Source organism: Miscanthus floridulus, chromosome 10, assembly GCF_019320115.1.
Source record: "Miscanthus floridulus cultivar M001 chromosome 10, ASM1932011v1, whole genome shotgun sequence".
Lineage (NCBI taxonomy): Eukaryota > Viridiplantae > Streptophyta > Magnoliopsida > Poales > Poaceae > Miscanthus > Miscanthus floridulus.
In genome coordinates, this window is record NC_089589.1 from 5,387,643 (window position 1) to 5,405,407 (window position 17,765).

Here is a 17,765-nt window from a genome sequence, read left to right on the forward strand (position 1 = left end):
TTCCGCGGTACTAACATACTATTTGAGTGAGTCTAGTATTTTGCACTGAGAACCCCCGTACAAAAATCTTCTTGGACTCTTACCCCTGTCTTCTTCCAAAGCAGAGCACCGGCAGGGGAGCTTCGATTCTCGGTGGCTCGGCAAGGACAGGGGGCGTGGGCGACCGGATGGCGCTACGGCTGTGGTCCAGCGCGGGACACGGCGGGGACGCTGCGGCTCCGGTGGCGGAGCTTGGGGCAGCAACTGCAGCGGCCATGGTGATGGGGCGCTGCGGCGGGACGGTGCAGGTCCCGACGGGGCAGCAGGGCGTTGGTGCTCGCGCAGCGTGAGGCATGGCCACGGCGAGGGCGCACGACGCGGGGGTGGGGGGGGGGCGGAACGGCTCCACAGCAAAGGGGCGCGGGGAGCGAGTCAAGCGAAGCCCCGTGCGACTCTGGTGAACGGAAGGAGAGTGGCTCGATGCTGACCCGACAGTGGCAAGCCGAGGGAGGTCATGCGCGGGGAGGAGCGACAACGGTGGCCACAGCGGGCTGTGGCACGGCGGCTCTGGCGCGGACCGAGGTGAAGGGCGGCAGCGTCGCTACGGGTTGGAGAGGGCAGCGCCGACAGGCTGCAGTCCGAGCGGACCTAGGGCTCGGGGGTGGCTGCTCACGCGCGTTGGGAAGGAAGAAGGGAAGGCGACTGCGGCTCGGGCGCACGGCAACGGGAGGAGTAGTGACTGCAGGAGCACTGGCAACAACGGCTCCGGAGGGCAGCGCTCGTGCGCTAGCGCGGGGGAAAGAAGGGTGCGTGGCTGGCGGAGCTCTAGGCGTGGGCGGCTACGGGCGCACTGCGGCACGGCAGCGCAAAGCCAAGGGAGCAGGCGCGCTAGAAGAGCGAGGAAGGAAGAGCGGAGCTGAGGCGTCGGTGATTTCTGCGTGTAGTGGCCTAAGAGAGACAGCGGAGCGGAGAAAACAAGGAGGCGCGGTGAGTAAGCCAAAGCGACTGGGACGTTGTCAATCGGTGCTTGGCTCGGTACCGAGGCAGTCCAGACAAGCGAGGACCGATTTGGACAAGCCACGGCGAGGCAGAGAACCATGTACACTGCAAGCACAGACAAGGCCGTATTAATGCGAGGAGAAGACGTGGCAAGCAGTGAGAGCGAAAACAAACAAAACCGTAGCAGCGAGGACGAGAACGAGTCAACGAGGAAGCAAACGTCCAGTACTCTCCTAGCACGGAGCAAACCTCAGTGCACGGCTCAGCCCAGAGGCAGGGACAAGCTGAGCCAGGCAAGGAGACGAGTGCGGGTTCGGCCAACTCCATCGACGCAGGGACAGCGCGGCGAAATTGACACGAGTTGACTCAGAAACAGAACCACGTGCTTCTGGCTCATGCACTCATATATATATCGACGTAACAGCACTTGGCTTTGGAGCACGTTCATCCGTCGTAACTTTTACACGGTTTACTAATTTACACAAGCTTCGCTTACCGTTTCCCGTATATTTTAAATCAAAATTTCGAGAAACTCGTTTTGAAAGTTTTACTGAGGCATAAATCGCGGCGCTAAAACGGATTGTAACACCAGGGTGTTACAGCCACGTCCAAAACCGCCGTAGCCGCCGTCGCCGTGGTCACGGCCACCACCGTGGTTGCCACCTCCACAGCCTCCTTTGGCCGCCATGTTGGCTGAGGAATGAGATCCCCCGCCATGCAGCTCCATGCGCTGTTCAAAACTAACCAGCTGAGTGTAAAGCTCACCAACAGTAATGGGTTTGACCTTGGTGGCGACGGCAGAGATGATGGGGTTGTACTCTAGGTCGAGACCAGTGAAGATGTACGACACGAGCTCCTCATCTTCCAGCTTCTAGCCTGCCGATGCCATCTCCTCGGCGAGGCCCTTCATTTTGGTGAAGTAGTCAGCGATCAAGGACGTCCCCTTGGACGCTGTCACCAGGGCCATGCGCGTGCTAATCACACGTGCACGGGACTGAGAGGCTTACAAGCCCTCAATGGCGGCCCAGAGCTCGGCCGTAGTCGTAGCAGATGAGACCTGAGCGAAGATCTCCTTGGTGAGGGAGCCGAACAGATAGCTAAGGACCGTCTGGTCCTTTGCCACCCACTCCTCGCACTCGGGATTCGGTAGCGGATCCACAGGCTTGGCCGCCTTGTCCCCCTTCTCGTCGGTTAGGAGGAACTCCGACGGTGGCTTCGATGACGGCTTGATGAAGCGACCAAGGTGGGCGCCCTTGATGGCTGATTCGACCTGGGCACGCCACATGGCGAAGTTGCCGTGGTTGAGCTTCTCCGTTACGGGAAGAAACCCTAGCGAGAGAGACGCAGACGCAGCGGAAGAAGATTGAGCCATGGATCAATTCCGTAAGGAAAGAGGCTCTAGATACCATGTAAAATTGGGTGGAACGAGATACCCTTCCTGGGTCTCTCGGTTGCGTGTTTATAAGCACGGGAAAAGCCCCCCTGGTGGTGTGTACAAGATATGGATTACAACATGCATGCGATCCTCCTAGATCTAACAAACTCTCTTGTACAACACTCTAGGAACTATACAACGAACCTAGACAATGTATCTAGACACAACAGAATACATGCCATGTCTCAACAATTGGAAGAAAGGCAATGGCCGACCAGGTAAAGCTAAGCATGACTTAGCTTTTGTTTTGCCGTTAGACTCAATATATCACTTCACATAGCTCACCTGGATACCAAGACCGGCTAGAGCCAATCAGCACCTCTAACTTTTGGGTTTCATCATCCAGCTAATTACCATCCATCATATAAGAAATTCATTCGGCACAAAGCCTCTCACAATCGCCACACTTAAACTCGTTGCCACAAAAAGGGCCACAAGGAACCGGCCAGCCATAATCTTGCAAGCCGGCATGGGCACCAACAAAAGTCTCCATGCCTGTTACTCGGCCTGTTTATTTGGCTGGACTGGTTCATTGCTGGTTCGTGAAGAAGTACTGCTGACTGATTTGTGTGAGAGAAAAATACTGTTCCGGATGTAAATTTATGATCGTTTCACCCCAAGCTGAACAGGCTGACTGCTTTCGGTCAATGCATCCACAGTAGAGCCAGGACAGGAGGGAAGCCAATCAGCAGCGACCACCAGGAGAGAGGAATAGGAGTGGAACACATAAAGAGAGGAGCCTGAAGGAAGCCAAGAATGAAGAACCACCCGCGTAACTATAATGACTAATAAAAATTCCAAATACATGAAACCACCAAATCGTTTAGCTAAGAAGTAGAGGAGCTGGAGGGAAGGACAGGCCAGCAGAGGAGAAGCCGGTGGGATAAACAGGCGCAACACATGGTGTTGCACAAGCACGCCACAACCATGTTCGTGTGCTCGCGGCATCGATCGAACGCGTCTCTGAAACAAAGGTGAATCCCCCACACTGCTTGATTTCCTTTAAGCACACATCAGCAAAGAACACCTCCTGTGCACCGCGCAAACACACGTCACAAATTCCTAGCACCGTTTCTCACACCATTTTAGAGAAGTATCACAAATCACAGCAGCACAAGAAGTAGAAGTAGAGTAGTGAGATTAATTTTAGTAGTGATACACTTAAAGGGGACATGAGATGTAGAAAGGGAGTGTAACACCCTCGGTGTTACACCCTAAATCATTTACTAAAATATGTCATGAGCATCATGTTTATGTGTTAGTGCATGTGATAAAGTGTGTATATTAATTTCTTGTAACCTAAAATGACTAATAAAAATGTTAAATGAAAGTTGTTTCAATAGCTCATATATATCAAGTATGGTTTAAAACTAATTTTTATTGAGCAAAAATGATATAGAGCATATGTGTAGCGCTTAAATAAAGTTTAAAATATGAACTTTATAGATGGCAATGAAATACTTGCTGTAGAAAAAATAAGATTGCTAGCCAACATTTCTAATAGCCTAGAAATGCAACTTGGAATCAAATTCAGCTCATAGGCTTAGAAGATTTTTAAGTGTATAGACAACTAGATAATGCCATGTTTGGCAATTTATTTTGTGAAATCAGATTAAGAAAAGGTGTCATTCGATAGCTCGGTTTGGTAGCCTCGTATGCCATCTTGAGCATGGTGAAGATAGTTAAGGTCCAGAAACAACCGTTTAGTTTTTATAGGCCCTTTAAAATTCATGCACGACACGGTCTCGGGTTGGTTGGCCGCGTGGGCGCGGTCACCACGCTTGGGCGTTCGACGTCACCAGGCTGGCTGTCCCGCGCGCACACGCGTTGCTGCATGTGGCCGGCCACGGCTGCTCTGGCCTGGCCGCCGCTGGCTCCTGGCGCGCGGAACCACTGCTGCTACTTGCGTAGCCAGGCGGTACTACCACCGGCCCCGCCGCGCTGTCGCACTGCCGACCCGCCCCGCGCCGCGACGCAGCCGCTGTTGGTGCCGTCGCCTCGCCGTTATGTCCGTGCCACCCTCTGCATCTCTACATCGCTGTCGACCTAGTGTGATGCCACCTCTGCCGCGCGCATGTGGCCGGGCTCGCTGTCGCCTTGTCATTGATGGCACTGCGGCGCGCGGGCCACGCCGGTCGTTAACGCGCGCGTCTGTCTTCTAGCGCCTGGACATGGGTCTCCACGGTCGTGCTGACCACATCCAGCCAAGGCGTGCACACGCCGAGCCACCGGCTGTACCCCACCATCTCTCTCTACTGCCGCATTCAAGCCTCGCCATCAATTGGCCATCGAGTGATCACCTCCATTCAATTCAGTGCACCCACGTCTTCACCATCAGGTGCTCTCGCTGCCCGACCCCACCCAGCCATAAAGAAGGCACTGCCAAGCTCCAATTTTGGAGTTTTTCCGCCGCCGTGCCGATAAGGCCGCGTCCAGCCGTGGATGTGGGCAGCCCTCCTACCGTCCCTCCTGAGCCAATTCACTTACACCACTAGCTTAGCCTTGCCTTCCTCTCCACCTTGCGTAGGTCAGCGGAACCACTACCGCCTCTCCGTCATTGCTGACACGACCATGCCGCCGCGGTGCGTCGCCGCACGGCTCGGACACATGTGGCCAGCCTTCCTCCGTCATCCTCCGCCCCAACTGTCACCTCGGCATGGTCCATGGTAGCCTCCTGATGCTCACGCGCTAACCAATTAGGCCTGTACCTATCCCAGCTCACCGGAACAGTGGCGCCGCCATCGCGGATGGCCGCGTGCCGCTACAGCCTTCTCAGCTAGTCGTGTCACTCCGCACCGCCGCTTAGCGTAGCTGCTCGGGTCCGATATGGTGACCGGCTCGTTAGGTGGTCTGTCGCAGGTCCCTGGTGGCCGGCGCAGCCGCGCTGTGTCATCGGCCGCTGCACCGCCGTGCGCTAGGTCGTCGGAGGTGTGCGCGGGGGAATTCTAGGAAATCTAGGGGGTTAAGTGAGAAGGTTTGAGAGAGGGGAAATAGTGTTAGCACTTAGTTGTAATTCGGAAGAAGTTCGAGGTCTATTTTGCTAAATCGCCAACACGCGCGGGCTTTCCCAGCGTGGGCCGTCTCCACGTGGGCCGCGCGGGAGAATTCGTTTTTCTTTTTCATAAGAAATTAGAAATAGTTTTCTAATTTAATTTCTGAGCTGATCTTTGGTAATTAATATAAAATCATGTAGGTGTCCAAAAATTGTGAAACAAATTTTGTTAGGTTCATAAAATCGTGCTCTATCTGTTAGTGTATTTAGTTCATATATATACATATTGATACCAGGAGCTATTAAATTATTTGAGAGTGCTCAATATTATTAGGTTAAATATTGTAGGAATTTTTGTAGTAAATTGGTGATAGCTTTGGTCCTGAAATTTTTATGGTAGCTTCATTGTATTATTATGTGCTCACTGTAATATTTGTAGCTTTAGAATAGTCTAAATATTAGGGTGGTTAAATGCTTTTTGTTTCAATATACATTAAATCATTAGTAGAAATAAAGATATATCCTTTATTTGTAAAGTTAGGTGTTTGTTAGTTGAACCCAACACTTTGCTTGGTAAAAATTCTAGTTAGCATAGTACCTTAGTCATTAGAGCTATCTTAGTATGTGTATTCTTAGTCTAACAGTTGTTGTTGCATAAATGCTAAGTGTTGTATCATCATCGCATGCATGTAGAGAACGAGTTGGCGGAGATCGTGACCACCGGCAATCACGAGTTTGAGGAGATCGTCGAGGAGTATGAGGAGGAGATTCTCATGTAGGAGGAGGTCCCAAAGCCGCCACTGACTGACTCTGCTGACACCGCTCCTGCCCAAGGCAAGCCCCGGTGCATAAGCCCTTATTTTTTATAATCACTGAATATATATATATATATATATATATATATATATATATATATATATATATATATATATATATATATATATGTGTGATGTGCATTTACGTTACAAGAATTTTATGAAAACTACATGCATAGATATATCTGTCCTATGAGTCTTACTAGTGTTGGTGCGGGTAGATGCTATGCTTAGGTTTTCGGTAGTGTGAGTAACCTACCGTTACTCACAATAAGTGATTATTATATTTACTCTCATGATAAAATGTTGAAAGGAAAAATAGAGACAGGGCAGGGATATGGTATGTGTATTGGTGGGTGTAATAGGTTGTGTCACACGGCCAACATGGCTTAGCTTGGTTACACTGTTTTCCCTGTCCATGTCGATTAAGGACCATCCATTACTGTGGATGGTAGTCAGGTCCCAGACTTATTATCCTAAGCACATACTTGCTTATGGGAGCAGGAAGGCTTGTTACACTCTTGTCGTGGGTTCCGGCTCTTTCCATACCGACTGATTGGAGACAGGGAAAGGTGGATGTCTAAGCACCATACTGAGACCAGGTCTCAAGTGTGGGGGCTTGGAGTCCAAGTTTGGACGGAGACCTGGACCCCATGACAGGAGTGGAATGGGTTGGTCTTATTTGTACCTAGGGTACAAACGGGTTGTGCATTTTGAGGTACCCAACTGGGATACATTGGTTCAAAAATTATCATTTCTGTGAGATAGTACGACTTGGCTATGGTCTAGCACCGTAGTAAGAACTGGAAGATGAAAGATGGTGAAATGGTTCTGATTGCTCAACCCTTTCCTAAAAGTAGAACAAGTGCTTACATAGAATGATTAGCTAATGAAGTAATCATGACTGCTAATAAAACTTGACTATAAGGATGAACTATTAGTAATGCTTTCCACAAACAAAAAGAAAACAGCAAACCCATATTGCCTATCATACTCCTTAGAGTCGGAAAACTATTCTCACTAGTCGGGCAAGTCTTGTGAGTACATTGTGTACCCAGGGTTTATTTTACCCCTGTTGCAGGTGCAGCTTGAGGAGTAGCTCTTGTGTGGAGGATTCTTCTGATGGACACAGATGGATCCTTGTATCGTTTTCCGCTAGATGTTTATTTTTATTCCGCTATTTAATTATTGCACTCTGAACTTTTATATTGTAATAAATAATTTTCAAGAACTCTGGTTGTATGAATGGACTAAGTATTGTAAGCTCGTACTCATTATTGGATTCTGGATGTAAAACGTGGATTGCTTCGAGTTCTCCCTTGGGGTGTGCTCGACGAAACTGTCTGATGTAGCTCCCTTTCGATGTGCTTAGTGTCTAGTGAAAGACGAGTGCCTCCGAAAGCGTGTTATTTCGGGCGGTTCTGCCACAGGTGTACAAAAGTAGATCAGGAGCTCACCTTGCCAACTTAGAATAGAGTCGGCACTGACCCGGAGCTACCAAACTTGGAACTGCTTGCTCTGATTTTGTTCTTCTACCCTTCTGAGGAGGTCATTATCAGATCTGCAATATTTTTCAAACTCATTGTATAACTCCTCTATGGTTCTTGGTTTTTCCCTGGCCAGGTGAGCTGCAAAAGCTTCGATCCGGAGACCTTTGATTGCTGCTTCTATGGCCATGTCTTCTGGGACATTTGGTGCCTTCGCCTTTAGCTGCACAAACTTCTAAAAATAGTCCTTTAGAGCTTCCCCTTGATTTTGCCTACACTGAAAGAGGTCCACTGAGGTAAAGGATTCACTAGTGAACCCCTTGAAGTTAGCTATGATTTTGTCGCGGAGGTCTTCCCATGAATATACTGAACTGGGCCTTAGCATAGAATACCACGCTAGCGCATCGCCCTTGGCTGCGATGACAAAAGACTTGGCCAATACAGTATCGTTCCCCTGGCAGAGGCTACAGCTGCCTCGAAATTCATGATGAACTACCGAGGGTCAGTCCTCCCGTTGTATTTGGGTAAGGTGATGGGTATGTAGGAGGAAGGCCAGGGTGAGGTTTGGATTCCTTCGGATAGTGGGGATTTTGAGTCTATGGTTCTGTGGATCGATGGTGCGGCGTATGGTATGCCCAAGGTTGGTTGTCATGGGTTCGAGCCCCACAATGGGCGCCAATGTTGGGAAAACGACTCCCAACAGGGTAGTTGGGTAAGGGTCTTTGCCTGGGCGGAGGCTTCAAGCGAAGGTGACAACGTAAATGGGCCCAAATGCGGTTAGGGTTTCATAAATGTATGTATTCACCAACCTCCTTTACTCAGGTCCCTGTTTCCCCTTTTATAGGGCATTGTACTCAGAGATTACACATTACAAATTTGCCCTCATGACAGTTAATGCATATTCCTTGAATATTCCCACACAAGAGAGACCCATAGGGCCATTTTAGGGCTACTTCTCTAACTACCACTTGCTTCATGGGCCTTAACGGTAGGCTCCTTGGAGGCCCATTTCTGGCACATGCAGGAACTTTTTCCATACTCATCTTAGGGGGAGCAGACAGAGCAGACTGTGATGGTCTCTGGTGCCCAGTCACTTGATTGGAGGAAATGGTGTTAACTTTTGTAGCTGAGTTACTGGCTTCACCAGTAGATTGGGATTGATTTGGAGGCTCATCAGATTTGTACTTCTTCTGTGGAGGTTCCCCCACCTTGATACCACTGGACAGAGTTCTCACTGGTTCTTCCTCAGGAAGCTCTCTCTCAAAAATGAAGTCATGCAAATATAAGCCAAGTGTACCTTCAGCTTTCTTGGGAACCTTCATGATATCCCTACAAGCAATTTTCATTCTCGTGTCCTTTGAGCACACCATCCAAGCCTTAACGCGTAATTCGAAATTTACTAGTCGGTCACGCTTCGAAACACCGACAATACTTGTGTTTCACAATCTCTTGCCATAGGCCAGATTCGTTCCACCACCATTTACATATTAAGCTAATATCCATTTTCCTAACATCTTTAATTCCAAGTCCACCCTTCTTTTTACTTTTACAGATTTTAGGCCATCTTACCAGGTGACATTTCCTCTTAGTTCCACCCCCTTGCCAGAAAAAAATTCTTCTTATTTTGTCCAGCTTATTCACAATTGTCTTAGGAAGCAGATGAATAGACATCTGGTAGATAGGGGCATTGTTTAGACTAGATTTTATAAGAGTCGATCTCCCGGCAATGGACATTGTTCCCCCTTTCCAGATATCTAATCTCCTAGTACTCTTATCGATCAAGGGTGTCCAATCAGACACATGAAGTCTGCTTGGACTGACAGGTACCTCCAGATATTTAATAGGAAAGGCCCCAACTTGGTAGTTAAAGATTGCTGCATATGTTGCAGCCTAAATGACCTCTTAATCTTAGTTGCATCCTAAATAACCTCTCCACAGTTTCAGATCTAGGAAGGAGGGCTGACGACTTTTTTCCGATGACACGAGGAAATGATGGCGGTTGTATGTCCGTTGTGCTGAAGTTTCATGTTTAGGAGCGTAGATATAGAGAGACTGTTGTAGAAGATAAAGGTTTAGAAGATAGATGTATTAGGATAGCTCTCTACATGATGAGGATATAAGAGGTCCGATGAGGATATAAGAGGTCCAACTCTTGAAGATGCTGTAACTTACTCCTACATGGTTACCAATGGTATTGTCCTCCTACCTACCCCTGTTTACCATAAGGGATTCTTTCTTCCTAGGAGGATGTAAATGGGAATATTCATTTCCCCATCAAGTGGAGCACGGCCGGGCATTACAAAGCATTCTCTTCTCCGTTTTCCACGTGCCTGAAAATTAGAATACATGGATATTTTTTTCATGGTGAAATGTGTATATGTGAATATGTAATAATATTATGCATATACCGTGGTATATACTCCCTCTGTCCCTTGTCCAGATTCGTATCTAGAATTGCACTTATTATGAGATGAAGAGAGTAACATACATACAATTCTGTAAATAATATGGCACTTTACGCAGCGACATACGACCAAAAAAAACATCGGGAGTCACTTGCTTGTTGAGGCACGGGGACGGGATGGAAACGTATCCCTTGACCATCCATTTATGGGGACGAATAGCTAGCGCAAGAATAATGTGAATAGAGAATCATTGTATGCCACGAATTACCTACCTATTGACCAATATTTTAAATAACGGATATTCAGTGACAGCCCCTTCTAATCTAAATAAACCATTAAAAACGTCACTATAGATTGCTATTTCTAGTACATACAGTTAGCATAGCTTTATTACGCTCCAAAACGAAGCTATAGCCTACTATTTAAATCTATCTATTCTATATATAAATCTATTCACACTATAAAAGAGCGAATCTTTCGTTATCTCTCAGTATTAGCCGTTGGATCCGTCCTTCGTCGCATCCGGGCCTTCCATCCAACAGGTAAGATGTAAGATTTTAGATGTAAGATGTAAGTGTCCGAATCATCTTCCGTGGTTGAGTCTCCAACCTGTCTACGTTCCTTTTCCTATCTTGTGCACCTTCATAATACGATCCGTCCGTGTCCTAGCCGTTGTGTCCGTGTCCGAATCATCTTCCGTGGTTGAGTCTCCAACCTGTCTACGTTCCTTTTCCTATCTTGTGCACCTTCATAATACGATCCGTCCGTGTCCTAGCCGTTGTGTCCGAGTCATCTTCCGTGGTTGAGACTCCAACCTGTCTACGTTTATGTTTTTTTCTCTTTCCTTTTCCTATCTTGTGCACCTTCGTAACCCATTTTCTAAACATCGTCCGTGGTCAAGTCTCCAACATGTCTTATGTTTTTTCTCTTTCCTTTTCCTATCTTGTGCACCTTCATAATACGATCCTGACTAATACGACCCTGTTACACTATTTTTTCTATTTGGCTAGGCTTCTTACAATACATCTTGTGCACGTTTACTTCCTAGATGCATTGCCGCGAACCTGTCTACCACCTGAAGGCAATTCCATGCTTGCCTGGAGGCATTGCCGTGGTCGAACGGCCAAGGGCGGCGCAAACTCTGAGCATCGCAGATTTGGAGGAGCAGCTGCGCATATGAGAGGCATCAACTCTTTCCCTTCTTGCAATCACACTCCAAATTTGTGCAAAGCACCACCTGGTCCATGGATTTGTTAAAGGTTAGTCAAAACATGTAAAGTCTGATTTCACAAGTATTTTTGGTGGTGCAGAAACAATCAGCTTCTATGGATGTAAATCTAGGAACCATTGATCACAAGAAAGAGGAACAACGTGCACGGAATCGTGAGTACCAGCGACGATATCGAGAGAGAAAAAGAGCCAAAGCATATAGTGAAAATACGAGAGAACAAGATTGCAATATTCCGGCTAAAAAATGCAAACTTGATATGCAAGTTGGAGAGCAAAAATTTCGTCAAAACATGTAAAGTCTGATTTCACAAGTATTTTTGGTGGTGCAGAAACAATCAGCTTCTATGGATGTAAATCTAGGAACCATTGATCACAAGAAAGAGGAACAACGTGCACGGAATCGTGAGTACCAGCGACGAATATCGAGAGAGAAAAAGAGCCAAAGCATATAGTGAAAATACGAGAGAACAAGATTGCAATATTCCGGCTAAAAAATGCAAACTTGATATGCAAGTTGGAGAGCAAAAATTTCCTAATTTTTCAGAACCTGCAGCTTCCGTCCAGATGAATCGTGATGAGAACAATTTCCTTAACATAGATGACAAGGTTAGTCAGGACCCCTGACCCCTCTTTCTATCACTAAATACAAAATCACTTTTGTAATTGACATTTGTCTTAATTATGTAGCTCATGTCCATAGATGCAAATCAAAAGGAGTGCGGACAGATATTGAACAGCGTTACTACTTTGGGGACCATTGACAAGAAGAAAGATGAACTACGCGCAAGAAATCGTGAGTACCAGTGACAATATCGAGAAAGAAGAAAAAACAAAGTATGTATTGGTGATCAAAATCTTGCCCCTGGCAACAATCCAGTTACCAAAGAGAAAAAAACATGACAATCAAGTGTCGCGGATCAGAAGGCGTACCTTGGTAGGGTTGGGTGTGGAACAATCTTGCCAAAACTCTATCCCGGTGGAGCATTGTGTAAATACTTGTGTTCCATTCAAGAAAACTGATAAAGAGCCATATAACTCGGGTATTTTTGAACCTGAGAATCCAATACATGGGATAGAGGGTAAGTTTAAAATTTTATCAAATTAAATTTGATAAATGGAAAAATTACATATTTTAAATTTACTAATTTTATCTCTAATTTTTTTCGAGCAGAAAATCATTTAGATTGTCTCGATCCAACTGAAGGTGATCATGACATATACGAGGACGATGAGGCAAGGGTTTTCAATGACAAAGGTGAGTGCTTACATTCAGTTAATTTTATTAGTGTGCTAACAATAGTAAGTGTCCTAACAAGAGTGGAATTTAATACATCCTTCATGATCGTACACAGATTTTCAATATGAGTGCTATATGGAATCTGAATCAGTGGCAAAGAAACCCGATCGTTATGACTTTGTATATAACAATCTTCCTAAAGATCATTTTGTGTTAAGAAAGGTGCCCAATTGTGCATTCTGTCATGCTAAAAGGTTCCCTGGTGAAGGTCCTGCATTCTATTGCAGAAAGGGACTTGTCAATATATTTATACCAGAAGTGCCTGATGAACTTCAACAATTGTTCACCAATCAAACGGATGCTGATGCAAAGTATTTTAGAAATCACATAAGGTACTTCAATTCACACTTCTCATTCACCAGTTTTGGTGTCTCAGTTGATCGCCGACTGGCCACTGCTAGAGGAACTGGTATATATACATTCAAAGCTCATGGTCAAATATATCACAAGCTAGATCCACTCATACCTGGTGGTCAAGGTCCACGACATATGCAGCTATATTTTTATGACACAGACAATTCTATATCTCATAGGATTAAGAGGTCTCCACATCTTGATGCTCAGTTGATCATAAAAATACTGAACATCCTAGAGAACAATCCTTATGTGCAAACGTTCAGGAGTCTAGGCACCCTGCCTAACCTGCAAGCCTACACAATTGCTCTCAATACGAAGATATCTGTTGATCAAAGGAGATTCAATGCGCCTACAATGGGACAAGTGGCTGCGATATGGATGGATGGAAATGATCCCCAACACAGATTTGAGAGGAGCATAATAATATATGGCCACGAGAACCATCCCCATTATATCAGGGCTTATCATGGCTGCTATGATCCTTTGGCCTATCCTTTATTTTATCCAAACGGTGAAACTGGTTGGGAGGATAAAATGATACTGTACCAAGATCAGCCTGTTTCAAAGCCGAGGAGAAAATATACAAAACGTAAAAAACAAGGTTTGTCTTTTATAGCGTGATATATATTTTTTTATTCCTCTATATGTAAATGCAAAATGTTTTATTTATACAACAATATTTTTTTAGTGGACGATGATAACGATGCTGATGATGGAAACAATGAGGATATTGAAATTAGAGGTTTGACTTTTTTTTAAAAAACAAAGTTTTTTATATAAACAAATAAGTCCCTTAATGGAACACTGGTTACCAAACTAAATAAAAGTAAACATGCTTCTATCAACAGATAAAGAATCTCGACGTTACGTGAGCGCCAGAGAATACTTATGTTTTAGGCTACAAATTCGTGAAGGGGAATTTAACATCTTCTTTTGGGGTGGCCGTCTTTTCCAACAATGGGCCGTGGACATGTACGTGAAAGTTGAGTCAATGCGTTTAGACTGGTACTCCAAACCGGAGCATCAAGATCTAATCCGTGCTGATCTTTACCAGGTGAGGTCAATTAAAAGTTACATTTCACATTCTTATCAAATTGTGATCTATTGACATTTCTTTAACCCTAGGGTCTAATCGGCACACTTGCTGCTGGAGAGGCCCGTGCTTCAGAAGCAGGAAAAAGAATTGTCTTATCCAAAGATTTCCATGGAAGTGATAGAGATGTTCATGCGAGATTTATGGATGCAATGACTTTAGTTACCAGATTTGGAAAGCCTGATCTTTTTATAACAATGACATGCAACCCTTATTGGAATGAAATAATGGAAGAGTTATTGCCTGGACAGACCGCTCAAGATCGTCCTGATGTGGTGACAAGAGTTTACAGAGCCAGATTACTAAACTTGCATGACGATTTGATTAAAAAGGGAGTCCTTGGAAAGGTTGCAGCATATGCTCATGTGACGGAGTTTCAGAAGAGAGGCCTACCACATGAACACTTCCTTTTGATTATGGAACCAAATACTAAGTTGAGGAGTCCAGATGACTATGATAAGTTTATATCAGCGGAGCTACCTGACCCAGTTAAATATCCAGTGTTACATAAGTTGGTTTGCAAGCATATGATGCATGGTCCTTGTGGTACGTTGAACCGAAACTGTCCGTGCATGGTAGATGGAGAATGTCGCTTTCGGTATCCTCGTCAGTTTTGTGATACCACCCAGCAAGGAAAAGACTCATATCCGATTTATAGGAGAAGGGATAATGGTCAAAGTGTAAAAGTAAGGGGTGAAAATTTTTTAGATAACAGATGGGTTGTTCCATATAACCCAATGCTCTTGATGAAGTATAACTGCCATATTAATGTTGAAGTTTGCTGCAGTATTCAATCTATTAAGTACTTGTATAAGTACATATATAAAGGTCATGATTGTGTATCTGTTAGTGTTGATCCTTCAGATACTCATGCACAAAAAATTGATGAGATTAAGCAATACAGAAATGCAAGATGCATAACTGCTATAGAGGCGATGTACAGGCTGTATGGATTTCCTTTGTATTCTATGTCACCACCTGTACTACAGATGCAAGTGCACCTACCAGGTATGCATATGGTGTCATTCAAATCTAGAGATGATCTAAATGATGTTGTCAAGAGAGAAAGGTCAAAGAGGTCAATGCTTACAGAGTATTTCGTAACAAACATGGACAATCCTAGAGCTCAAAAATATTTATACAGGGAGTTCCCAGAATACTTCATTTGGAACAAGTCTCATAAACGCTGGGAGCCTAGAAAAAAACGCATACAGATTGGCAGACTTGTGTATGCGCACCCTGCTGAAGGTGAAAGATACTACCTACGGGTGCTCTTAAACCATGTGAGGGGTGCAACCTCATTTGAGGATCTTAGAACTTGGCATGGTGCTACATATCCTACGTTTAGACAGGCTTGTGAGGTCATGGGCTTTGTGGAAACCGATGAAACACTAGATGCATGCTTATCTGAATCTGCAGTATTCCAAATGCCTTGTGCTCTTAGGAGGTTATTTGCAACTATTATGGTTTTTTGTGAGTGCGCCAATGTTCGTAGTCTCTGGGACAAGCATTTTGAATCAATGGCTGAGGACTACCGTCGATCCCATGGGAAGTCTAGCTTGGTTGAGCAAAAGGTTCTTAGAGACATATCGAATCATCTTGCTTCAATGGGCAGAGATATTAGAAACTATGGCCTTCCAGAACTGGAGGAATTAGGTGAAGTATTTGACTTTGATTAATGGTATTATTTATATATACTTTATTCTGTGGCTCCTTCATGCTCATATTACTTACTCTTTTTTTTCTTTAAATTTGATAGATGATTTATCAAGAGACTATTATAGAGAGTTTACTGAGGAGATGAAGGTTGGTTTTGACAAAGATCATTTAAAACTTATTGATACACTAAATGTACAGCAACGGGCTGCTTTCGATGAGATACTAGATCATGTGCTCAACAAACGAAGCTGTGTATTCTTTGTTGATGGTCCTGGAGGCACCGGAAAGACATATCTTTATAAGGCTTTGTTGGCTAAGGTTCGATCATTGAATCTTATTGCCATTGCTACTGCGACGTCTGGTATAGCAGCGTCTATTATGCCCGGTGGCCGCACTGCTCACTCGCGATTCAAGGTTCCTATCAAGCTAGATGCTAATTCCATGTGTAACTTTACAAAACAAAGTGGGACTGCTATGTTGCTTAGAGAGGCATCTTTGATAATATGGGATGAAATTGCTATGACAAAGAGGCAAGCAATAGAAACACTTGATAGAACATTTCAGGATATAATGGGTTGCGATCAACCTTTTGGGGGTAAGGTCATGTTGTTTGGAGGTGACTTTAGGCAGGTTCTTCCTGTTGTGCCACGAGGTACACGAGCCCAAATCACAGATGCTACTTTGCTCAAATCATATTTATGGGAAAATGTTCGAAGGATTCGGCTTACTCAAAATATGCGAGCTCGAAATGACAAATGGTTCTCAGAATACCTATTAAGAATTGGAAATGGCACGGAAGAAACATATGATGATGGATATGTTCAGCTGCCTGATGACATTCTGATTGGATGCAACGATGAAGATTTCACAGAGAATTCCGTAAAAAATAAAAAGATAAGTTCAGAAGATGCTTCCATTAACATTCTTATCGATCGAGTGTTTCCAAATCTACAAGCGAATTGCAAATCTACAGAATATATGCGCGAGCGTGCGATTCTTTCTACGAGGAATGAGTACGTCGATGCAGTAAATGCATTAATGATTGACAGATTTCCTGGAGAAGAAAAGGTGTACTACAGTTTTGACTCGGTCGATGATGATTCAAGAAATAATTATCCTATTGATTTCCTTAACACCATTACTCCAAATGGGTTGCCTCCACATGAGCTCAAGGTTAAAAAGAATTGCCCTGTTATCTTGCTGCGCAACCTAGATCCTCACAATGGGCTTTGCAATGGGACACGGCTGATAATCAGAGGATTTCAAAACAACTCAATCGACGCTGAAATTGTTAATGGGCAGTTTGAAGGAACTAGAGTGTTCATACCAAGGATTCCTATGTCACCTTCTGAGGACCTTTCATTGCCATTCAAATTTAAGAGGAAGCAATTTTCAATCAGATTGAGTTTCGCGATGACAATAAATAAAGCCCAAGGTCAAACCATACCTAATGTAGGTATTTACCTACCTGAGCCAGTATTCTCTCATGGCCAACTCTATGTAGCATTATCAAGGGGTGTTTCACGAAAAAGTACATGGGTGTTGACAAAAACAAACAAAGCTATTGATCCAACAGGAAAGAGGACAAAAAATATTGTATATAGAGATATTCTGGAGTTATGACAGATATATATACCCGAGCGATGACAACAATAAAATCCATCTCTATGATTTATAAGATGTACATGATGTGAATGTATTTAATCTATCGCACGACATGAATACTCTATATGTTTAGCTAACAAGTTATCCCTAAAACAGATATCGATAAAAAATTTCTAGAGTGCAATAATTACGATGGAAATTTTAGAAAAGGAATTTCCCACACCTGTCAGGATAGGGATGGCGCGTGCCCTACAGGATCGCAGGCCAAGAAATGGCCGTCGGTGCAGGGCCATGCGCATCCGCAGGCGTGAGGACGCCACGACCACGCTTCCACTCGGCTCTCCTTGAGACGCCTCTGCCTTGCCGACACCCGCCGCTCGACCCTGTTCTGTACAGCCTTTTTGAAAAGGAA

At 44.9% G+C, this 17,765-nt stretch overlaps 1 protein-coding gene and 1 non-coding gene across 2 annotated transcripts; one reads left to right on the top strand and one right to left on the bottom strand.

Annotated features, from left to right (window-relative positions):
- Positions 1–1,710: 1,710 nt before the first annotated feature.
- On the bottom strand, positions 1,711–1,849 carry LOC136490467 (small nucleolar RNA Z247). Its single transcript, XR_010767746.1, has one exon. It is a non-coding gene; the product is annotated as a small nucleolar RNA Z247 (small nucleolar RNA).
- Positions 1,850–11,356: 9,507 nt separating this feature from the next.
- On the top strand, positions 11,357–17,371 carry LOC136487900 (uncharacterized). The gene is made up of 13 exons (XM_066484993.1): positions 11,357–11,371; positions 11,672–11,744; positions 11,887–11,948; positions 12,030–12,135; positions 12,514–12,597; positions 12,695–12,971; positions 13,173–13,597; positions 13,685–13,738; positions 13,845–14,050; positions 14,122–14,635; positions 14,954–15,097; positions 15,509–15,745; positions 15,849–17,371. The coding sequence occupies exons 1-13, from the start codon at positions 11,357–11,359 to the stop codon at positions 17,369–17,371; spliced, it is 3,720 nt and encodes a 1,239-aa protein (XP_066341090.1).
- The last annotated feature ends 394 nt before the right edge of the window (positions 17,372–17,765 follow it).